Raw genomic sequence first — 24,847 nt, forward strand, 5'->3', positions numbered from 1 at the left:
CTACTTTGTGAAATGAACTTCAGTTCAAAAAAATTCTTTAGTTATTATCGTGTGGGGACAACAAGCACAAAGACTTTTGTTTTTATTTGTACTGCACTCAAATCATTGAAACATTACTCAAAAATTATTCACTGATGATGATCAAAACACCAATTCTACTTAGAAAGTATTTGACTAGACAGTTGTGTAAAATCGTGTTTGATGCGACAGGCGTATTTTTTGGTGTTCAATCTCGGAACATTGAAGGAAATGCGGTCCAGGTCATTTTCTCTGGGCACTGAGGTCTGTTGTCTGCTGCAGCTCCCTCTTTGAAACTGGGAAGGTTTTACTCTAGGAAATAACAGGAAATATTAGTGAGCTGTGCAAATGTTATTCTGATGTCCAGAGTCAGCTGTAAAAAAAAAAAAAAAAGGTGGAAAAAAATGAGTATGCTTTGTTTTGATTGAAAGCAGCCTGGGACATAAAAAGGTAGGTGTAGAGAAACTTTAGGTCTAACATATAGACATTTCCATGTGAACTGACTTTACTAATTTTCACCTTTGTACTATAAGTAGAAGCAGTAGAACATCAAAATGTGTGTGAGTGTTACCTGTTCCTTTTGGGAGGACATTTTTCTGATAGTATCCTGCATTGGTAATGTTACCAGCTGGGCGGTACTGCCCAACCACAAAGACCGTATTGCCATCAGTGGCTATGCCCACACCCAGCTCAGTGCTGCTTTTCCACACCACCTGAGTAAAATGACCTAGTGGAAAAAGGAAAATGTGTAAAAACATACTACTTACTGATGATGACCTGATCTTGTAATGACAAATACTTTAGCAACGCAGGTATATACAGTACAGGTATATGCAGAACTTTTCAGGAGGGCTGTGTTTTACCCGTCTTGGGTTGATGTCCAGACTTTTTGAAGTCATAATCCTTGATCTCACTGTACCATGAATCCACAGCTTCTTTTCCTGAAACATGGAGACAGAGAAAAATAACATAAAGAGTTAATTTGGTGGTTGGAGTACGGGTTTTATAGCTCAGAAACTTTAAAATGAAATAAGGATGAACATTTCTAATTGTTTACTTGAAATGAGAAGAGATACAGTGGAATCTGTTTCTTTTAAAGATTAGTGAGACTTTAATTCATTGTGATAACAAAGCGGCCTGTTTCTGACAGGTGAAGAGGTGGACAAAGGAGTTATCTGCAAAGAATCATTTACCTGTTAGCGTCTTGGTTTCAGAGCTCCATGCATAGAAGACGTTCTCTCCATCATCGGTGTCACTGTGACCAAGTTTCTTTTTTGCCAGCATTTGATTGGCCCATTTTTGAGCTGCGTCATCCAGCTCAGTATTAAAGGTCAGTGGTGGTGCACCATGCTGTGCCCTATAGGCATTGTGGGTATCAAGAAACTCCTTTTTGAAGCTCTCATCTGCAAACCAAACAAGCTTTAAGTCTTAGAGGAAACATGAGGTGGCATGTTTATTGGTTGTAGGTGTAGACAGGATGAAGAATGCTCTCTAGTTAAGCAACATCTTTAAAAGTGATCGGTTATTCTGACAAATAATTCAATGCACAGTGTTGATGAGTCACGGAATACATTTACCGACATTACGTATTTAAAATACACAATATGATCAACTGTATTCCGTTACAGTTACCATCTAAATAGGCAATAATTAGAATGCAGTTACTTTGTTGAATAAATGGATTACATGGGGGTCAGTTCCTGTTTCATATGTTAGGCTATCCCCTCTCTATTCCCTGTGAAAATTTGGTAATTTGCATTGCTGGGAACCCAGACGAAATATGATATAAGAGGCTCTAATGTAAGCGTCCTGTTAATGTTGGTGGCATCAGTTACACAATGGACCCGGAGCCTGCACAACAGAGCCAGCAGTGCACGAGCAGGAATGCATTTCTTACTTGGAAATTCCGACACCGTTTTACATTTAAAGAAGAAAGGGATGAAATCTGACCGTGCAATGCAAACTCTGTTTGCTAGCAGCCAAGCTGCTGTCAGCGTCAAAAGACTCCAACCTAAAGAAACATCTGGAAGTAAGTTCTTTTTTAAAAACTATCGTTAGTCTACTGCAAGTACCTTGTTTTAGTTGAGTAGTTAGCTCGGTTATGTGCCACTTCAGTATCTTCGATGTACTTCTGCTGTGTGATGTATTACTATTACTGAAGGCTACTCTCCACTGAGCTAACATTTTTAGCTGGTGCTACCTGAGGTTAGTTCATAGACTGCAGACTGTTAGACTTGATGGCTAGTATTAACAACCTGCCAGCTGTGCAGTTCTGAAATCAGTCTATAATCTAACCTCAGCTAATGCCAGCTAGCAATGTTAGCTCGGTGGCAAGTAGCCTTCAGTAATAGTAATACAGTGGCTTGCAAACGTATTCGGCCCCCTTGAACTTTCCCACATTTTGCCACATTACAGCCACAAACATGAATCAATGTTATTGGAATTGCACGTGAAAGACCAACACAAAGTGGTGCACACGTGAGAAGTGGAACGAAAATCATTCATGATTCCAAACATTATTTACAAATAAATGACTGCAAAGTGGGGTGTGCGTAATTATTCAGCCCCCTGAGTCAATACTTTGTAGAACCACCTTTTGCTGCAGTTCCAGCTGCCAGACTTTTAGGGTCTGTCTCTACCAGCTTTGCACATCTACAGACTGAAATCCTTGCCCATTCTTCTTTGCAAAACAGCTCCATGTAGTTGTAAAAAGCATCACAAGTAATCAAAAGTATTCAGAATACATTACTCACATTGAGTAACTTAACAGAATACTTTACAAACTACATTTAGTGCATGTATTCTCTTTGCAGTGGAATACATTTTAAAAGTAACATTCCCAACACTGTCAGTGCACTTACCTGTCACCTGGTTTGCTGCTTTGCAACCTGAAATAAAATAGGGAGAGTGAAAATAATAAGCAAAAATCCACGAAATGATTGCAAACAACATGAAAAAGAATCATCCACGTGCTCAGATATTATGTGATGATGAAAGAGTAATGTAATAAAGGGCTAAATAACAAGAGTAAACTCAAATCTTGTCCTGTAACTACAGTCATCTTCAGCACTCACCTGCTTCAGAGTCTTCCTCATTTGTGGAGGAAAGTTCTGTGAACACACAGTTCAATTTACTAATGTGAAAAGTGATCACTCACTTTAATGTTTCAAGGTAGGCTTCAACAACTAACAAATCAACACATACTTTTGATTTTTTTTTGACAAAGTATAAATTTAGTACTTTATATATTCGTCTTTCTTAATCTGTAATAATAATCTGATACAAACACAACACTTTAAGTAGAACATCAAAATGTGTGTGAGTGTTACCTGTTCCTTTTGGGAGGACATTTTTCTGATAGTATCCTGCATTGGTAATGTTACCAGCTGGGCGGTACTGCCCAACCACAAAGACCGTATTGCCATCAGTGGCTATGCCCACACCCAGCTCAGTGCTGCTTTTCCACACCACCTGAGTAAAATGACCTAGTGGAAAAAGGAAAATGTGTAAAAACATACTACTTACTGATGATGACCTGATCTTGTAATGACAAATACTTTAGCAACGCAGGTATATACAGTACAGGTATATGCAGAACTTTTCAGGAGGGCTGTGTTTTACCCGTCTTGGGTTGATGTCCAGACTTTTTGAAGTCATAATCCTTGATCTCACTGTACCATGAATCCACAGCTTCTTTTCCTGAAACATGAAGACAGAGAAAAATAACATAAAGAGTTAATTTGGTGGTTGGAGTACGGGTTTTATAGCTCAGAAACTTTAAAATGAAATAAGGATGAACATTTCTAATTGTTTACTTGAAATGAGAAGAGATACAGTGGAATCTGTTTCTTTTAAAGATTAGTGAGACTTTAATTCATTGTGATAACAAAGCGGCCTGTTTCTGACAGGTGAAGAGGTGGACAAAGGAGTTATCTGCAAAGAATCATTTACCTGTTAGCGTCTTGGTTTCAGAGCTCCATGCATAGAAGACGTTCTCTCCATCATCGGTGTCACTGTGACCAAGTTTCTTTTTTGCCAGCATTTGATTGGCCCATTTTTGAGCTGCGTCATCCAACTCAGTATTAAAGGTCAGTGGTGGTGCACCATGCTGTGCCCTATAGGCATTGTGGGTATCAAGAAACTCCTTTTTGAAGCTCTCATCTGCAAACCAAACAAGCTTTAAGTCTTAGAGGAAACATGAGGTGGCATGTTTATTGGTTGTAGGTGTAGACAGGATGAAGAATGCTCTCTAGTTAAGCAACATCTTTAAAAGTGATCGGTTATTCTGACAAATAATTCAATGCACAGTGTTGATGAGTCACGGAATACATTTACCGACATTACGTATTTAAAATACACAATATGTGTCACGGACCCAGTTCCAGGGATTCGGGGTCCGTGAGCAGTGTGGACTACTATTGTAGTTATTATTATTATTATTATTATTATTATTATTATTATTATTATTATCATTATTGTGGTTGTTGTTATTATGGTTGTGTCTGCTGTCCTGTTTTTCCGTGTTGGTGTACTGTCAGGTGTTTAGGGGTGTGTGCTTGTGTATGTGAGGGTGCGGTCGTGGCAGGCACTTTTAGGCCTGGTGGGTGTGGCCCTGCCAGCTGACCGGTCCCACCCAGGAATCCACACACACCTGGCGCCGATCAAGCCTCGTCAGAGGAGCTTCAAAACAGTGTGGCTGAGAGCTCCTCGACGCTGGATCGTTGAGTGACTTCCCGTCAGTCTTAAGTGTATTGTGCAAGGTTAGTGCAAGTCTACTGTTAGGTTTTGTACTCACGGCTGCCTTTGGTATGCGTGTTTCCTCAGGAGGAATTGTGGCGACCAGGAGGCAGCACACGGAGAGTACACAGGGAACGGAGACAGAGCACGGAGCACGGGATAAAGGAGAAGACACGGAACGGGAGTTGTGATCGCACGGGGGGATGGGATCGCACGGGGGGATTTATTGTTGTTCGGATTGTCACCACTGTAAATAAACACTGTTGCACTGTAGAGTCCTGCATTTTGGGTCCTCCTTTCCCCACATCCCCACGGTCTGCCAGCGAGACCGTGACAGAACGATCCAGCCATTATGGGCCCAGCGGACTCAAGGACCGTCTCACAGGAGGAATTGCTCGCCCAGCTCTGGAAATACTGTCGGAGCATTATCCAGGCGGCGGATCCACATCAGAGACACATGCAGGTCGTATTTTTTGATTCCTTCTTATCATCAATCACCTCATCTGTGAGCTTTTTGGACATTAAGAGACTAATTTCGATTATAACCACGCTGAGGGAAAGTTCCTGTTTTGAGCTGTTTGGTTTGGGCTGTCCGGGCGTGGAGGATATGGCAACCTCCCTGGGAGCCCTTGCTGCCTATTTCTTTTTTCATAGGCTGATAGCCTCCCCGCCGTCGCTTGCAGCTCGCTTGTTGGACCCTCCATTGCGGGGGAAACGTTTCACACGCCCTCTGCACCTCACCACATCTCCACTCACCTCTGCGGCACCTGCTGAGTCAGCAGACCAAGGACCGGCAGCTCAAAATCACACAGCTGCTCTCCTGTCCGGCCGGCTGGTGGAACCTCAGCCTGATACGCTGGCCCCGGCATCGTTAAAGAAGCGACGCTTGCGCCGCCGGCGTGCCTCTCCGCAGTCAGACTCTAAAACTTTCCAACAGCCGGCTGTGGTGAGTCATATGGACAATTCATCTTCATTCACCTCATCTGTTTATTCACGGGACTGTGTGAAAGCTAACCTCGTAGCACAGCCAGCTGCCCAGCCTGTAGCCGTAGCACAGCCAGCTGCCCAGCCTGTAGCCGTAGCACAGCCAGCTGCCCAGCCTGTAGCCGTAGCACAGCCAGTCCAGTCAGCCTCTCGTCTTCATCCTCAGTTGGAGGCTGATATGCCTGCTGGAACTACCCTGCCATTATGTCACCCGCCTGTTGTTTCTACATCGCTGTCCAGTCTACCACGAGTAGCTGCCGCACCATTATCACCTCCGCCCTTTGCAGCTACTTCTCCACCAGCGTCCCATCAGACTGCAGCGACCGCAGAACTCTCGACTTCACCATCCACATCACCCGCTCGACCGTCATCTTCGCCACCTGCAGCTTCTGCATCGCCATCTTCACCTCCGGATCAACGACCATCTATACCCGCGTCGCAGCCGGAGGAGCGGCTCAGCGAGCGGGAGGAGCCCGCGTCGCCAGCTGTGGAGCTCAGCGAGCCGGAGGAGCTCAGCATGCCCGAGCGGGAGCTCAGCGAGCGGGAGGAGCCCGCGTCGCCAGCTGTGGAGCTCAGCGAGCCGGAGCAGCTCAGCGAGCAGGAGCAGCTCAGCGAGCCGGAGGAGCTCAGCATGCCCGAGCAGGAGCTCAGCGAGCGGGAGGAGCCCGCGTCGCCAGCTGTGGAGCTCAGCGAGCCGGAGGAGCTCAGCATGCCCGAGCAGGAGGAGCTCAGCGAGCCACCAGCAGAGGAGCTCGGCGAGCCACCAGCAGAGGAGCTCGGCGAGCCACCAGCAGAGAAGCTCGGCGAGCGGAAGGAACAACCGGCGCTGCCAGCCGCGGAGGGGCTCTCGCTGCCAGCCGCGGAGGGGCTCTCGCTGCCAGCCGAGGAGGGACCCGCTCAGCCGGAGGTCAGCGAACCGGAGGGCCCTCCACGTCCAGTGCGTCCACGTCAGCGACCGGCGCGTCATAGACCATGTGCCACGCCTCGCTGTTGCTCACCGGAGCAGCGACGTTGCCATCGGACCCGTGGCAGGCCACCAGAACCGTTCCGCCGCCACCGGACCCGTGGCAGGCCGCCGGAGGAGCAGCGCCGCCGCCACCGGACCCGTGGCAGGCCACCAGAACCGTTCCGCCGCCACCGGACCCGTGGCAGGCCGCCGGAGGAGCAGCGCCGCCGCCACTGGATCCGTGGCAGGCCGCCTGAAGCGTTCCGCTTCCATCATGGGGTTGGAGGTAGGCCGCCCGAACTGTTTTCCCACCACTGCCTGACCCGTAGCGAGTTTTGCCTGCTTGCGGTCCACTGGGTCGGCCGCAAGAACTGTTGTTCCCACCATGGCAGTGGTTGGACATTTGAACTGGGGTTTTGGGGCCCTCCGTCCGGGACCCCCCGCCGCCCGCCCGGGGTTGGTTGTACTGTGGTTTTTGTTTTGTTTTTGTTTTTGGGTCGTCGGGTGCCGACCCTTAGAGGGGGGGTACTGTCACGGACCCAGTTCCAGGGATTCGGTGTCCGTGAGCAGTGTGGACTACTATTGTAGTTATTATTATTATTATTATTATTATTATTATCATTATTGTGGTTGTTGTTATTATGGTTGTGTCTGCTGTCCTGTTTTTCCGTGTTGGTGTACTGTCAGGTGTTTAGGGGTGTGTGCTTGTGTATGTGAGGGTGCGGTCGTGGCAGGCACTTTTAGGCCTGGTGGGTGTGGCCCTGCCAGCTGACCGGTCCCACCCAGGAATCCACACACACCTGGCGCCGATCAAGCCTCGTCAGAGGAGCTTCAAAACAGTGTGGCTGAGAGCTCCTCGACGCTGGATCGTTGAGTGACTTCCCGTCAGTCTTAAGTGTATTGTGCAAGGTTAGTGCAAGTCTACTGTTAGGTTTTGTACTCACGGCTGCCTTTGGTATGCGTGTTTCCTCAGGAGGAATTGTGGCGACCAGGAGGCAGCACACGGAGAGTACACAGGGAACGGAGACAGAGCACGGAGCACGGGATAAAGGAGAAGACACGGAACGGGAGTTGGGATTGCACGGGGGGATTTATTGTTGTTCGGATTGTCACCACTGTAAATAAACACTGTTGCACTGTAGAGTCCTGCATTTTGGGTCCTCCTTTCCCCACATCCCCACGGTCTGCCAGCGAGACCGTGACAATATGATCAACTGTATTCCGTTACAGTTACCATCTAAATAGGCAATAATTAGAATGCAGTTACTTTGTTGAATAAATGGATTACATGGGGGTCAGTTCCTGTTTCATATGTTAGGCTATCCCCTCTCTATTCCCTGTGAAAATTTGGTAATTTGCATTGCTGGGAACCCAGACGAAATATGATATAAGAGGCTCTAATGTAAGCGTCCTGTTAATGTTGGTGGCATCAGTTACACAATGGACCCGGAGCCTGCACAACAGAGCCAGCAGTGCACGAGCAGGAATGCATTTCTTACTTGGAAATTCCGACACCGTTTTACATTTAAAGAAGAAAGGGATGAAATCTGACCGTGCAATGCAAACTCTGTTTGCTAGCAGCCAAGCTGCTGTCAGCGTCAAAAGACTCCAACCTAAAGAAACATCTGGAAGTAAGTTCTTTTTTAAAAACTATCGTTAGTCTACTGCAAGTACCTTGTTTTAGTTGAGTAGTTAGCTCGGTTATGTGCCACTTCAGTATCTTCGATGTACTTCTGCTGTGTGATGTATTACTATTACTGAAGGCTACTCTCCACTGAGCTAACATTTTTAGCTGGTGCTACCTGAGGTTAGTTCATAGACTGCAGACTGTTAGACTTGATGGCTAGTATTAACAACCTGCCAGCTGTGCAGTTCTGAAATCAGTCTATAATCTAACCTCAGCTAATGCCAGCTAGCAATGTTAGCTCGGTGGCAAGTAGCCTTCAGTAATAGTAATACAGTGGCTTGCAAACGTATTCGGCCCCCTTGAACTTTCCCACATTTTGCCACATTACAGCCACAAACATGAATCAATGTTATTGGAATTGCACGTGAAAGACCAACACAAAGTGGTGCACACGTGAGAAGTGGAACGAAAATCATTCATGATTCCAAACATTATTTACAAATAAATGACTGCAAAGTGGGGTGTGCATAATTATTCAGCCCCCTGAGTCAATACTTTGTAGAACCACCTTTTGCTGCAGTTCCAGCTGCCAGACTTTTAGGGTCTGTCTCTACCAGCTTTGCACATCTACAGACTGAAATCCTTGCCCATTCTTCTTTGCAAAACAGCTCCATGTAGTTGTAAAAAGCATCACAAGTAATCAAAAGTATTCAGAATACATTACTCACATTGAGTAACTTAACAGAATACTTTACAAACTACATTTAGTGCATGTATTCTCTTTGCAGTGGAATACATTTTAAAAGTAACATTCCCAACACTGTCAGTGCACTTACCTGTCACCTGGTTTGCTGCTTTGCAACCTGAAATAAAATAGGGAGAGTGAAAATAATAAGCAAAAATCCACGAAATGATTGCAAACAACATGAAAAAGAATCATCCACGTGCTCAGATATTATGTGATGATGAAAGAGTAATGTAATAAAGGGCTAAATAACAAGAGTAAACTCAAATCTTGTCCTGTAACTACAGTCATCTTCAGCACTCACCTGCTTCAGAGTCTTCCTCATTTGTGGAGGAAAGTTCTGTGAACACACAGTTCAATTTACTAATGTGAAAAGTGATCACTCACTTTAATGTTTCAAGGTAGGCTTCAACAACTAACAAATCAACACATACTTTTGATTTTTTTTTGACAAAGTATAAATTTAGTACTTTATATATTCGTCTTTCTTAATCTGTAATAATAATCTGATACAAACACAACACTTTAAGTAGAACATCAAAATGTGTGTGAGTGTTACCTGTTCCTTTTGGGAGGACATTTTTCTGATAGTATCCTGCATTGGTAATGTTACCAGCTGGGCGGTACTGCCCAACCACAAAGACCGTATTGCCATCAGTGGCTATGCCCACACCCAGCTCAGTGCTGCTTTTCCACACCACCTGAGTAAAATGACCTAGTGGAAAAAGGAAAATGTGTAAAAACATACTACTTACTGATGATGACCTGATCTTGTAATGACAAATACTTTAGCAACGCAGGTATATACAGTACAGGTATATGCAGAACTTTTCAGGAGGGCTGTGTTTTACCCGTCTTGGGTTGATGTCCAGACTTTTTGAAGTCATAATCCTTGATCTCACTGTACCATGAATCCACAGCTTCTTTTCCTGAAACATGAAGACAGAGAAAAATAACATAAAGAGTTAATTTGGTGGTTGGAGTACGGGTTTTATAGCTCAGAAACTTTAAAATGAAATAAGGATGAACATTTCTAATTGTTTACTTGAAATGAGAAGAGATACAGTGGAATCTGTTTCTTTTAAAGATTAGTGAGACTTTAATTCATTGTGATAACAAAGCGGCCTGTTTCTGACAGGTGAAGAGGTGGACAAAGGAGTTATCTGCAAAGAATCATTTACCTGTTAGCGTCTTGGTTTCAGAGCTCCATGCATAGAAGACGTTCTCTCCATCATCGGTGTCACTGTGACCAAGTTTCTTTTTTGCCAGCATTTGATTGGCCCATTTTTGAGCTGCGTCATCCAACTCAGTATTAAAGGTCAGTGGTGGTGCACCATGCTGTGCCCTATAGGCATTGTGGGTATCAAGAAACTCCTTTTTGAAGCTCTCATCTGCAAACCAAACAAGCTTTAAGTCTTAGAGGAAACATGAGGTGGCATGTTTATTGGTTGTAGGTGTAGACAGGATGAAGAATGCTCTCTAGTTAAGCAACATCTTTAAAAGTGATCGGTTATTCTGACAAATAATTCAATGCACAGTGTTGATGAGTCACGGAATACATTTACCGACATTACGTATTTAAAATACACAATATGTGTCACGGACCCAGTTCCAGGGATTCGGGGTCCGTGAGCAGTGTGGACTACTATTGTAGTTATTATTATTATTATTATTATTATTATTATTATTATTATTATTATTATTATCATTATTGTGGTTGTTGTTATTATGGTTGTGTCTGCTGTCCTGTTTTTCCGTGTTGGTGTACTGTCAGGTGTTTAGGGGTGTGTGCTTGTGTATGTGAGGGTGCGGTCGTGGCAGGCACTTTTAGGCCTGGTGGGTGTGGCCCTGCCAGCTGACCGGTCCCACCCAGGAATCCACACACACCTGGCGCCGATCAAGCCTCGTCAGAGGAGCTTCAAAACAGTGTGGCTGAGAGCTCCTCGACGCTGGATCGTTGAGTGACTTCCCGTCAGTCTTAAGTGTATTGTGCAAGGTTAGTGCAAGTCTACTGTTAGGTTTTGTACTCACGGCTGCCTTTGGTATGCGTGTTTCCTCAGGAGGAATTGTGGCGACCAGGAGGCAGCACACGGAGAGTACACAGGGAACGGAGACAGAGCACGGAGCACGGGATAAAGGAGAAGACACGGAACGGGAGTTGGGATTGCACGGGGGGATTTATTGTTGTTCGGATTGTCACCACTGTAAATAAACACTGTTGCACTGTAGAGTCCTGCATTTTGGGTCCTCCTTTCCCCACATCCCCACGGTCTGCCAGCGAGACCGTGACAATATGATCAACTGTATTCCGTTACAGTTACCATCTAAATAGGCAATAATTAGAATGCAGTTACTTTGTTGAATAAATGGATTACATGGGGGTCAGTTCCTGTTTCATATGTTAGGCTATCCCCTCTCTATTCCCTGTGAAAATTTGGTAATTTGCATTGCTGGGAACCCAGACGAAATATGATATAAGAGGCTCTAATGTAAGCGTCCTGTTAATGTTGGTGGCATCAGTTACACAATGGACCCGGAGCCTGCACAACAGAGCCAGCAGTGCACGAGCAGGAATGCATTTCTTACTTGGAAATTCCGACACCGTTTTACATTTAAAGAAGAAAGGGATGAAATCTGACCGTGCAATGCAAACTCTGTTTGCTAGCAGCCAAGCTGCTGTCAGCGTCAAAAGACTCCAACCTAAAGAAACATCTGGAAGTAAGTTCTTTTTTAAAAACTATCGTTAGTCTACTGCAAGTACCTTGTTTTAGTTGAGTAGTTAGCTCGGTTATGTGCCACTTCAGTATCTTCGATGTACTTCTGCTGTGTGATGTATTACTATTACTGAAGGCTACTCTCCACTGAGCTAACATTTTTAGCTGGTGCTACCTGAGGTTAGTTCATAGACTGCAGACTGTTAGACTTGATGGCTAGTATTAACAACCTGCCAGCTGTGCAGTTCTGAAATCAGTCTATAATCTAACCTCAGCTAATGCCAGCTAGCAATGTTAGCTCGGTGGCAAGTAGCCTTCAGTAATAGTAATACAGTGGCTTGCAAACGTATTCGGCCCCCTTGAACTTTCCCACATTTTGCCACATTACAGCCACAAACACGAATCAATGTTATTGGAATTCCACGTGAAAGACCAACACAAAGTGGTGCACACGTGAGAAGTGGAACGAAAATCATTCATGATTCCAAACATTATTTACAAATAAATGACTGCAAAGTGGGGTGTGCGTAATTATTCAGCCCCCTGAGTCAATACTTTGTAGAACCACCTTTTGCTGCAGTTCCAGCTGCCAGACTTTTAGGGTCTGTCTCTACCAGCTTTGCACATCTACAGACTGAAATCCTTGCCCATTCTTCTTTGCAAAACAGCTCCATGTAGTTGTAAAAAGCATCACAAGTAATCAAAAGTATTCAGAATACATTACTCACATTGAGTAACTTAACAGAATACTTTACAAACTACATTTAGTGCATGTATTCTCTTTGCAGTGGAATACATTTTAAAAGTAACATTCCCAACACTGTCAGTGCACTTACCTGTCACCTGGTTTGCTGCTTTGCAACCTGAAATAAAATAGGGAGAGTGAAAATAATAAGCAAAAATCCACGAAATGATTGCAAACAACATGAAAAAGAATCATCCACGTGCTCAGATATTATGTGATGATGAAAGAGTAATGTAATAAAGGGCTAAATAACAAGAGTAAACTCAAATCTTGTCCTGTAACTACAGTCATCTTCAGCACTCACCTGCTTCAGAGTCTTCCTCATTTGTGGAGGAAAGTTCTGTGAACACACAGTTCAATTTACTAATGTGAAAAGTGATCACTCACTTTAATGTTTCAAGGTAGGCTTCAACAACTAACAAATCAACACATACTTTTGATTTTTTTTTGACAAAGTATAAATTTAGTACTTTATATATTCGTCTTTCTTAATCTGTAATAATAATCTGATACAAACACAACACTTTAAGTAGAACATCAAAATGTGTGTGAGTGTTACCTGTTCCTTTTGGGAGGACATTTTTCTGATAGTATCCTGCATTGGTAATGTTACCAGCTGGGCGGTACTGCCCAACCACAAAGACCGTATTGCCATCAGTGGCTATGCCCACACCCAGCTCAGTGCTGCTTTTCCACACCACCTGAGTAAAATGACCTAGTGGAAAAAGGAAAATGTGTAAAAACATACTACTTACTGATGATGACCTGATCTTGTAATGACAAATACTTTAGCAACGCAGGTATATACAGTACAGGTATATGCAGAACTTTTCAGGAGGGCTGTGTTTTACCCGTCTTGGGTTGATGTCCAGACTTTTTGAAGTCATAATCCTTGATCTCACTGTACCATGAATCCACAGCTTCTTTTCCTGAAACATGGAGACAGAGAAAAATAACATAAAGAGTTAATTTGGTGGTTGGAGTACGGGTTTTATAGCTCAGAAACTTTAAAATGAAATAAGGATGAACATTTCTAATCGTTTACTTGAAATGAGAAGAGATACAGTGGAATCTGTTTCTTTTAAAGATTAGTGAGACTTTAATTCATTGTGATAACAAAGCGGCCTGTTTCTGACAGGTGAAGAGGTGGACAAAGGAGTTATCTGCAAAGAATCATTTACCTGTTAGCGTCTTGGTTTCAGAGCTCCATGCATAGAAGACGTTCTCTCCATCATCGGTGTCACTGTGGCCAAGTTTCTTTTTTGCCAGCATTTGATTGGCCCATTTTTGAGCTGCGTCATCCAGCTCAGTATTAAAGGTCAGTGGTGGTGCACCATGCTGTGCCCTATAGGCATTGTGGGTATCAAGAAACTCCTTTTTGAAGCTCTCATCTGCAAACCAAACAAGCTTTAAGTCTTAGAGGAAACGTACGGTTACACTGTAACCCTGGTCCTCTGAGTGAGAGACTATCTCTCCACCTTCATGCCGCTTGGAGACACGTTCCAATCAAACAATCACCGGTTTCATGTCTGCGCAGGTGTTTTATACGTAAGCTGTGGAGCCAGAGTGTCTTAAAGAAGTATCCACACGCCACGTCCAAGGGGGTTCATACCCTGTACATATGCATTATATAACAGAGTGGAGAGATAGTCTGGATATGATAGAGAACATGAGGTGGGCATGTTTATTGGTTGTAGGTGTAGACAGGAAGAAGAATGCCCTCTAATTATGCAAACGTCTTTAAAAGTGATTGTTTTTTCTGCAAAAAACTATAAAAGTGATCAGTTGTTCTGACAAATATTTAAATGCACTTACCTGCCATTGTATTTGGTGCTTTGCAAACTGAAATAAAATAGGGAGAGTGAAAATAATAAGCAAAAATCCATGAAATGATTGCAAACAACATGAAAAAGAATCATCCACGTGCTCAGATATTATGTGATGATGAAAGAATAATTTAATAAAAGGCTAAATAACGAGAGTAAACTCAAATCTTGTCCTGTAACTACAGTCATCTTCAGCACTCACCTGCTTCAGAGTCTTCCTGATGTGTGGAGGAAAGTTCTGTGAACACACAGCTCAATTTACTAATGTGTAGCTGGTTTTTATGTGCAATGTCGTCCTTCCTCTTTTCTGTTTGGAGGAGGAGACAAACACCAGACTCGCTTCTGTATTTTTGTCTGCCGGTTATGATGGTTGTTTTTTTTCTACATGACTCATAGTGGTGTGGCAGAGTGGCGTTAAAGATATCCCACACTCTGTGTTTACATTTTGTGTATAATTGTTACGGCCCTAGCAGGGCCTCCTCCTCAAGGTGCCTGTGTGGGCGTGTCCCACCACCTCTTCTGCCTGAGGTGCCACCTTGTTATATAACATTTATATAACATATAACATTTATAACATTATAACAAGTCCCTAACTGCTTAGATACATTATACAAGAACAAGTGTAGCAAAGTTGTGGAGGTTAATCACCAAGTTGAGAATCTGTCGATGTTTTCCCTTCTCTTTATTATTTCTTTGTTTATGCTTTAACAAGTGCCAACAGACTGGAACAGATATAATGCTTGTGTACTCAATTCCAACTTTCAAGTGTTTTCCTGCTACAAATGTCATGGACTCAAGCATACAGCACTTTTTATATGCCAAAGCCATGTTCATCTAACATTCATACATGCATTGATGTATCAGGGGAACCTCAGGTTCAGTATGTTGCCTGAGGAGTTGGAGGACCCAGGAATTGAACCACCAACCTTCTGATTGGTAGATGACATTGCTGCCAGATGAAAGACAGCACTCAGAAACAGAGTGCAGATGAGCGAGGGCATGCCCAGATGTTGTCAAACAGGTCTTTTTTGTCTTTCCTCGTGTTTGGTAGCCACAGGTGTTATTGGCGGTTTACTCACAGACTAAGAGAACACTTCAAAAGCACAAAGGTCTCATTAGTTCACTGTAAAACATTTTACTCCTGCACTTACTGGATGCCCATGTTTACTGCAAATCCAGCAAATTATAGGGACACGGTGGTTGCTCCATGGCCTGACTTTGTTTTTTCAGATTACAAAATAAAGATATTGGCCCTTTCTCAAGTACGCGAGTCCGTACTCCCGTGCGTTCTCGGCAAGTACTCGCCGAGAATGCACGGGAGTACGGACTCACGTTCTCGGCGAGTACGTACTCGCATTCTCGGCGAGAACGCACGGGAGTACGGATGGGAGTTTTTACTGCCGTCCCCTCTTAATTTAACTGTGAGTAATATGTTATGAAGCTTAACTTTAATCACAGCCAAACCGGTTTACTCAGGAACAAATAAAACACTGAAATAAACCAAACATTAATATTTAGAAGTGATCTAAGTGACTTATACATCATGTTTAACCTCAGTAGTGAAATCTCTATTAATAAAAATAGTGTACATGTACATACGTGTACATACCTTAATAAAAACAAGCAGGTGAGATGTTAGAACGCTTTTATTTTTATTTTAGTGGACACTCAATAAAATAGACAGCTACTGGGGTTTGTTTAACCTGAGTAGCGAAAAGACCGCGGGGAGGGGGGGGGGGGGGTTGGAAACGATGTGCCGGGAGTCCGCTGTTCTCGCCGGCTCTAATGATCCTCGACCTCGCGGTCTGCTATGGAGCTGGCGGGTCACAGACGTCTCCGAAAACATCGGAGCGCGTTTGGAAATATATGATATCTTGATAAATCGAGCAGATATTTGAAGTTCACACAGCTACATTCTCGCTTGAAAATAACTTAAAAGTTTATTTTGTGACCCAGAAAGAGGAATATGTAAAAGTTTTAGCCCCGCTCGTCCGCCATTGCCGCGTTTGAGTTTTGGACGAAATGCATTCTGGGATATTTAGCTGTACCAAGTCCACACAAGTCACCACCGATGCATGCTCGATAAAACGGGCAGAGCGAGAACACATCCGGGACTTTTTCGCGTTCTCGGCTTGATGCGTACTTCGAATTGGAACAGTACTTGGTCTCCGACTGGTGACGTATCACAAGTACACAAGAACGCAAGTACGCACAAGTACGCATATTGAGAAAGGCCCACTATGTTCTTATGGCTTTGGTTCACAGGTATACTTTGTCCTTCAATAAATAAAGAGCTTAATAAAAGCTTTTTAGGCACTAAAGCTTAATTTTTCTTTCATGGTTTTTCTTTAACAGGAGTTAGAGATAATGAATGGAAAAAAGGCAACAGAAAAAGTCATGAATGTCTGTCAGACAAAATATAGATTAGATTTGTTTGTTTCAGTTTAGTTTTTATTGTTAGGTATGTTTAGGTTTTGTTCTGCTTTTTTTCATTATTACAGTATATGTGGTATTTGTCAGCTGTTAGATTTAAAAAAGAACAGGAAATGGTAAATGGCCTGTATTTGTATAGCGCTGTACTCAGTCCCTAAGGACCCCAAAGCGCTTTACACTACATTCAGTCATTCACACACCCATTCACACACTGGTGATGGCAGCTACACTGTAGCCACAGCTGCCCTGGGGCGCACTGACAGAGGCGAGGCTGCTGGACATTGGGGCCACTGGGCCCTTTGACCACCACCAGTAGGCAACGGGTGAAGTGTCTCGCCCAAGGACCGAAGGTTCCTTAAACCTGTCTGAAGACAGCTGCAATAACAATCTGGCAACACATCAGAAAGAGGGAAACCATTCTTTAGTGAGGACCTTGGGCTTGAGAGGTAGGGCAGTCACGGCCTGCAAACTTACAAAAAGCTGTCAATGTAAATGTAGACAAAGTGTAAACAAAAAATGTTCTAGTTACTTTGCACCACCTCAAACAGAGATATCAGTCACACGAATCACACAAGGGGTGAACTGTACCAGAAACCAGTATGTGCCAAGTCTGAGCTTTTAAAGCTTGCCTCTTGAACGACTTTGTGTCACAGTTATTCACTTGGAAACATAATCAGGACTTCATAATTATAATCAAGGTTTTTAAAAAGCCTCAGAGCATTTAAGAGTCACTGTTGCTTACATCATCCATACCATTGTGCACCCTTATTAACATGTTCATGTGGCATTCAGTATGTATTTGTGCAAACGGCACAAAATGAAGCCACGCGATTTCTTGAAGGAAAAAAATGAGCATTGCATACACTATCTGTGAGAGTTTGTGACTGCAGACTCAAACGCATCTCTGTGCAGTGTTCGATACTGTCGACCATAATATCCTATTAGAGCAATTAGAGCACGCTGTAGGTGTTACAGGTACTGCTGCAGTTGTTTGTATCGTATCGTCCAATGGACTCCAACTTGTTCATGTAAATGGAGAGTCCTCTTCACACACTGAGGTTAATTATGGAGTTCCACAGGGTTCAGTGCTAGGACCAATTCTGTATGCATGCTTCCCTTAAATTCCTAAATTCAGATAATACTTATACTCAGCCATGAAAATCTTAGCCTCCAGTAACACTGTGAGGAACCTTGGAGTCATTTTTGACCAGGACATGTCCTTCAATGCACATATTAAACAAATATGTAAGACTGCTTTCTTCCATTTGTGCAACATCTCTAAAGTTAGAAATATCCTGTCTCAGAGTGACGCTGAAAAACTAGTTCAAGCATTTATTACTTCCAGGCTGGATGACTGTAATTCATTATTATCAGGATGTCCTAAAAACTCCCTGAAAAGCCTTCAGCTAATCCAAAATGCTGCAGCAAGAGTCCTGACAGGGACTAGAAAGAGAGAGCAGATTTCTCCTGTTTTGGCTTCCTGTTAAATCCAGAATTCAAAATCCTGTTCCTCACATACAAGGTCTTAAATAATCAGGCCCCATCTTATCTTAATGACCTTGTAGTACCATATCACCCTATTAGAGCACTTCGCTCTCGCTCTGCAGGCCTACTTGTTGTTCCTAGAGTATTTAAAAGTAGAATGGGAGGCAGAGCCTTCAGTTTTCAGGCCCCTCTTCTGTGGAACCAGCTTCCAGTTTGGATTCAGGAGACAGACACTATCTCTACTTTCAAGATTAGGCTTCAAACTTTCCTTTTTGGTAAAGCATATAGTTAGGGCTGGACCAGGTGACCCTGAATCCTCCCTTAGTTATGCTGCAATAGACGTAGGCTGCCGGGGGATTCCCATGATGCATTGAGTTTTTCCTTTCCAGTCACCTTTCTCACTCTCTATGTATTAATAGACCTCTCTGCACTGAATCATACTTGCTATTAATCTCTGTCTGTCTTCCACAGCATGTCTTCATCCTGTCATCCTTCTCTCACCCCAACAAAGGTTTCTTCCTGTTAAAAAGGAGTTTTTCCTTCTTTTATAGGGTGATGAGGGAAGTGGAAACACACGATGAACACAGCTGGGATGGATCGACATAATTACACAGAACGAAGCAAAACTGAACATGCTGAACACAGGACGCGGGGCTGTCAAAAACAACAGGAACAAACTATGACCAGACTCATGGCTCGACACTGGGACTGGGGAAGAAACAGAAACAGGAGATGAAATAACAACACGACTGGGACGCGGAGTGAGGGACACAGGGAGCGAGAGGGAGACACAGAGGGCGAGAGACATGATGGGTTGGGAAGAACGCACGTGGAAGCACGGGAAAGACGGGGGAGACATGGGATGAAACATGAGAGGGACATGGGAACAGGAGAGGAGACCCTGAGGGAGACACGGACATGGCTAAGGAACATCCACAGAGGACATGACAGACTCACACAGGAAACAAGGAAGTGAACAGCGGCAAGAAAACATGGAACCGAACCATAACTAAACTTAGAAGCATAAACACGACTAAATTCCACACTAACTGTAAAACTTGAACTTAAACAGCAAAAAAAACAAACAAAACAGGAAAAGGAATCATAAATACAAAATATGCTGACACTACCTAACAGTGCTATTTGACTTATGAAATGCCTGTTCTCGTTTCTAGAGAGTCAAACCCTGATGTTCTGCACAGGGACGTGCACAAAACCTGTTTATTTATTTATTTATTTATTTATTTTCTTCTTTTTCGCCTGTCCCATTTGGTTCTTTAGCCGTCAGAATTGTTGTCTGAAGACCAACAAGGATACCCAATGGATTTACTTTGCCAAATGGATTATCGTGGCATTGCTGTATTGGTCCATTTGGTCAATCTTTGTTTTTATTATTTATTATATTTTATTTCCAGATGTTACAGACGGGACAGACATGAGTGAGGGATAGGAAAGGGAGAAAGAAAGAGGAAGGAAAGGAAAAACAGAAGGGGAGAGGGACAGTGAGAAAGGGGGGGAGGAAAAAAATAAAAATCTCCTGGATCACCTGTTGAGAGAAGAATAGAAAACAAGCAAAAAAGACAAACAAACAACAACAAAGCAACATACTAACCACAACACCATCGCATTAATCTAGCTAAGTGTAAACAGCAGTAAATACTAAATATTCAATGTTGTTGTGCAGCACGCAGGACAGATGTGCTTCGAAGTAGCAGCCAAGAAAGGTGTAATTTGGGTCTACGAGCAGTGAACACCCGTGTGCATACCTGTGTGGATCAGCGCGCTTGTATTCCAAAGGTTTCTCCATGTAACGATCCGCCGGCAGCCAGCTGTGCCTGAGTGACCGAGCCCCAGGCCGAGAGGCCGGGGGCACCCCACCTCCGAAGGGGCCCAAGCGAGCCCTAGGCTCCAGGCCCCGATAAGCGGCCGCCAAGGAGTGAGCCGGTGTGTACCTGGACGCCCACCCCCAGACACAAAGAACCACCAACGCACCGACACCTGAGGGAGTCCGCCACTGGCAGGGGAAGTGGTGGTGGGCGGAGATAGGCCTCCAAACCTTGGAGGGCCTGAGGTGTCCCCAGAGAGGTGGCGTCTGATACCCAACCTGACATATAGACACAGAAATACAGGCACACACAGACACAAACATCCATTCCCACCCTCATGCTCTCATATGCACTCACTCCACACTCAACCAACGTGGAGACAGACATAAAGAGACGCTGTACACACGATCACACTCCCCAAGCACAAAACCTGTTTAGCTTCGAGGGCCATTATTTCCAGTAACGTTGGTGTGTGCAAGTGTGTAAGTCACACACACAAAATGACATCTTGTATATAGCTCTGTCCCTGTCACGGTCTGATAGAATTATTTGATGCACTGGGACAAGAATGTATTTGGAATGAACTGGGATTTATGTTATGCTCTTTTACGCTTTATTCCACTGCTGAGGTAAATGATCACTGCTGTGACTGTCAGCTTTTGGAATATGCAAAATGCAATAAGGATCAGAATATGTACTCATGAATCTGAATGGTCTGCGGCATCCGATTTACTTATTTGAATGTTTGAAGATCTGTTTTGCATATATTATATACATATTACTTCATCTAGTAAAATGGTTACTTTAAATGTCATGTCTATGACGCAGGCTTTAGCTGTAGATCATTTTCACATTCCACACAGTGATAATAGCAGTGACTAGCACTGCACAATCCAGCTCTTGCAGCCTATAATTTGAAAAAACAAACACTTTTGGTTTGTCACAGCTTTCTCTTTCTCCTTTACTTACAATGTATAATTTATTCATGTCATCAAGCCTTAACTGTAACCACTTTTTCCACAAGCTTAAGATAGCTCCTTACCTAAAACTGAACTAAAGTTCAAACTAGAAGATTTTTGCTTGCTCTATTGGCAGATTTGTTTCATGTAATATAAGATATTTTTGCTTGGAACAAGTGAAAATAGTCTAGTTTCAAGATTCACTGTCCTAAAACAAGTTCAGAAATCTTACTGAAATGATACTCTTTAGCTGAATGTGTCTTATTTTAAGTGTAATAGATATTTTTGACTAGAAATAAGACAAATATACTTGGTAAGTAAGATTTTAAGTTTTTGCAGTGCAGCTTCATCACTTTGGGATTTGCCAGGAAGAAACAAACTGTGTTGTGGCTACAGTCTGTAAGTCTGTATACATTCAAACACCACATGCTTTACTACTATTGCTCTTTGACAACAGAACTTGTCTACTGGCAGATAGATATACACGCCACTCTTTGTGTTCTTTGTACACGCTGCTCAGTCCCACCTCACATGAAATTGTTTGCAGTCAACATTAACTTTCCTTTTTGATGTGTTCTGTATTAAATATAATGTGTTAGCTGCTAAGCTGCTAAGGAGACTTCAGAAAAACTGGATCGGCCTAAATTAAAGTGATGCAAAGGTCACATTAAAAAGTGCATACTGTCGTTGACATGTGATAAAGAAGTTGTAATGCACAATTCCTTTTTGTAATCTAATAATCAGAATATTTGCATCAGCCCTTCTTCTGTTTCGTGCTGATTTTGCACACGTGTCAGATAAAACTTAGATGGTGAACATTAGGCTGGCAGCATCTGATAGTTATATATACAATCTCAAAATACACAAAATGCACCTCTGTAGTCATGTTTAAATGTGCCTAGTTTAAAATATAACTATCTGCACAAATGGACACTGGTAGATGTATGTGAAGCAATATCCTTTTGGTTGAAGCCACATTCTGTTTCTAAACAATCAGGTTTAGTAAGAAACAAACTGAAAATTCAGTGGAACTGCAGATGACTGGGTTGGCAAACACATAACATCACAAAGCCAACAGCCTGCATGATCATATCTGTTTCAGTACTGCAATCATGCATCTGTAAGACAGTCTTTGTAGCTGGGCCAGGTATGAAAACTGTGAGTAAAGACAACAAATAAATTGTGAGTGTGGGGATTTGAATGCACCAAACAATTTAAGTTCTGCATTTGCGGGTGGATAATAAAAAAAAAAAAATCAAATAAAATGAAAGAGGATTACAGATATTGCTATAAAGAAACCTGGTTTCACACACAAAATCCTTTTACACATTAACACCTGATGAAGTTCACAGTGACAGAACTGGAGGTATTCACAGTAATAATTCTCAAACTTGTATTCCTCTCAGCAGCACTGCAACACCCAATACTACGGCGACACATTACCATGTTTTAGATTAATATGGTGTGCGTGTTTACACAGCTTCATTGGTCTGTTTTTTTATTTTTCTTTATTTGATTTTTATCAGTCAAGTCAATTCTAAAATTAAACTGACTAAATAAAAGTCAGTTCTCATATATGAAGGCAACACTTGTGGTATTCTCTGTATACTGGTGATAAGAAATAAGAAGAAAAGTAAGAGAATCTAGGAACTATGAATGTTTGCACATTGATCAGCTCACCTTCATCGTCTGTATGATACCATGAAAGAATACATTCTCATCTTGGAGACATAATCCTGGTAGGATTATTGTAGTGTCAGATTATGTCTATTTATTAAAATAATTATTATTTATTCCCAATAGAACATGTCTTATTCTTATTGTTTTTCATGATGGGATGTGTGGGACTGCCTGGAGACTGATTGGGCTAAGAGTAGGCTAATTTGAAATTATGAAAATATTTTGTAGTAAAACTAGAATGTTCTGAAAATGGACCACTGAAAGCGTCTCTTACAGAGTTCAAGTTCTTAGAGAAACTTTCTTTAGGATTTGGAGAATTTGAACTCATCTAGTTTTCCACTCCAAGCTACAGCTATCCTTTAAAGCATTGGTCTGTTCAAATGTGTGATATGCGGTCACAAGAAGTTGAATAGTATGGACCAGAGGTGTCAAAGTCAGTTAATGAGGGCCACAGTGGTAAATGAAAATAAGATCAAGGGCCACACATATGCATAAAATGTAACTATCAAAATAAAAAAAATTATATTAGCCTTTATTAGTCAAACAAGAACAACAACTTAGTAATAATTCAGTAACTGTCCCAGAAGCTTTATTTAAAAAAAAATCTTTGATCAAGTAGTTTACATACCACACAGCCTGTCTTTTGGCATTACAGCTTCGTCTCTTCATCAAATCCCTGGCAAAGAGAACCTGCAAAGAAAGTCAAGGTATCTGTGAGTACAGTTTTCTTCACCATCAAAAGGCTCAGAAACTGGTGCAAACTCTGACAGGAAGTCAGCGTCAACTGCCAAACATGGAGCAGGAAGTGTGATGGTCTGGGGCTGTTTGCTGGATCCAGGGTCGGTGACTTGTACAGAGTGAGAGGCTCCCTGAACCAAAACAGCTACCACAGCACTCCATGCAGGACCCTCCAGCATGCAGTTGGTCAGGGGTTCATCCTACAGCAGCGGTCTCCAACCTTTTTTGCGCCACGGACGGTTTATGCCCGACAATATTTTCACGGACCGGCCTTTAAGGTGTTGCCGATAAATACAACAAAATAAAACTAGTACCGGTACCGAAAAAAAGAAGATTTATTCATAACACACGTGAAAAGACCCAGGAAAACGGAGTTAACGATAAAAACGATAACAAAATAACACTGAAAACCGATAAAAACCCTGAAAACTATACATTTCACACCTGAGCCTCAACTCTCGCGGCCCGGTACCAAACGACTCACGGACCGGTACCGGTCCGAGGCCCGGGGGTTGGGGACCGCTGTCCTACAGCAAGATAATGACTCAAACGTAAGTCCAAGCTCTGTCAGAACTACCTCAGGAAAGAAGAACAAGATGGTGAGCTTGGAAACCTGGAGTGTGCAGCACAGTCTACAGACCTAAACCCCATCGAGCTGGTTTGGGATGAACTGGACAGAAGAGTGAAAGCAAAGCAGCTACAAGGTCCACATTTATGGGAACTTCTGCTACAGATATGGGAGAATATTTGATTTCTGTTGTAGAAAGAATGCCACAGGTGTGCTCAGCTGTTGTGTCTGCCACAGGTGCTACTTTTTCTTTTGGTCTATAAATTGACTCCATTATTTCTTTTTCTTTCTTTCTTTTTTTTTTTAAACTCCAACTGTTTATTTGTACGATGCTTTCATTTCAGAGTCCAGCAGATATTAAAATGCAAAACTTTGCCTACTGTTTCCACCTATATTTATTTATTTATTTATATACTCTTTAAGTGTGATCACTCACACATCACACAAATCACATCACTTTTATTCTCACGCTACACTGGTGCAGCACATGTGAGTGAGATTCTTGTGTGCAAACTTCACAAGAATCTCACTGTTACATGTTACACCATAACATGTTATTCAATGTAGAATTAAACTTTACATTTTTCTGTTTTTCTGTTGTTCAATCCACTTTGAATAAAAGTGACTTAAAGAATTTCTTATCTGCTTGAAAATCTGTAAATGATGCTTTAATTCAGTGTAAGCGATATCTGTCGTCAGTTGGTGTGTTTGGCACTTTAGACTCGTGGAATGTTTTGTGTCAGGTTACAGTCACACAAAACTATGTTCACTAAACATTCAGAATCATCTGATTCTTTAGAAAAGTCATTGAGTCCT

At 42.7% G+C, this 24,847-nt stretch overlaps 2 protein-coding genes across 7 annotated transcripts; one reads left to right on the forward strand and one right to left on the reverse strand.

Moving 5' to 3' along the window:
- Positions 1 to 52: 52 nt before the first annotated feature.
- On the reverse strand, positions 53 to 14,756 carry glipr2 (GLI pathogenesis-related 2). Its single transcript, XM_082555289.1, has 21 exons — positions 14,545 to 14,756; positions 14,332 to 14,358; positions 13,698 to 13,907; positions 13,368 to 13,445; positions 13,076 to 13,231; positions 12,821 to 12,856; positions 12,608 to 12,634; positions 10,239 to 10,448; positions 9,909 to 9,986; positions 9,617 to 9,772; positions 9,362 to 9,397; positions 9,149 to 9,175; positions 3,970 to 4,179; positions 3,640 to 3,717; positions 3,348 to 3,503; positions 3,093 to 3,128; positions 2,880 to 2,906; positions 1,212 to 1,421; positions 882 to 959; positions 590 to 745; positions 53 to 330 (listed from the first exon to the last, which is right to left on the reverse strand). Exons 2-21 carry the CDS (start codon positions 14,336 to 14,338, stop codon positions 326 to 328), a joined length of 1,977 nt encoding a protein of 658 aa, XP_082411415.1. The 5' UTR covers positions 14,339 to 14,358; positions 14,545 to 14,756; the 3' UTR covers positions 53 to 325.
- Positions 370 to 18,881, forward strand: LOC309719278 (uncharacterized protein). Of its 6 annotated transcripts, none has more exons than XM_082555286.1 (6): positions 370 to 468; positions 4,557 to 4,753; positions 4,843 to 7,569; positions 7,659 to 8,316; positions 10,832 to 11,028; positions 11,118 to 12,584. In XM_082555286.1, the coding sequence occupies exon 3, from the start codon at positions 5,108 to 5,110 to the stop codon at positions 7,271 to 7,273; it is 2,166 nt and encodes a 721-aa protein (XP_082411412.1). In that variant the 5' UTR covers positions 370 to 468; positions 4,557 to 4,753; positions 4,843 to 5,107; the 3' UTR covers positions 7,274 to 7,569; positions 7,659 to 8,316; positions 10,832 to 11,028; positions 11,118 to 12,584. The 6 variants fall into 6 exon arrangements, with proteins under 6 accessions (XP_082411412.1, XP_082411411.1, XP_082411410.1 ...); XM_082555285.1 differs by lacking the exon at positions 370 to 468 and adding an exon at positions 1,428 to 2,047; XM_082555284.1 differs by lacking the exon at positions 370 to 468 and adding an exon at positions 18,812 to 18,881 and having other exon boundaries at positions 4,186 to 4,753; positions 11,118 to 11,775.
- Positions 18,882 to 24,847: the final 5,966 nt, after the last annotated feature.

This window comes from Aulonocara stuartgranti (assembly GCF_965226115.1).
Source record: "Aulonocara stuartgranti genome assembly, chromosome: 12".
NCBI lineage: Eukaryota > Metazoa > Chordata > Actinopteri > Cichliformes > Cichlidae > Aulonocara > Aulonocara stuartgranti.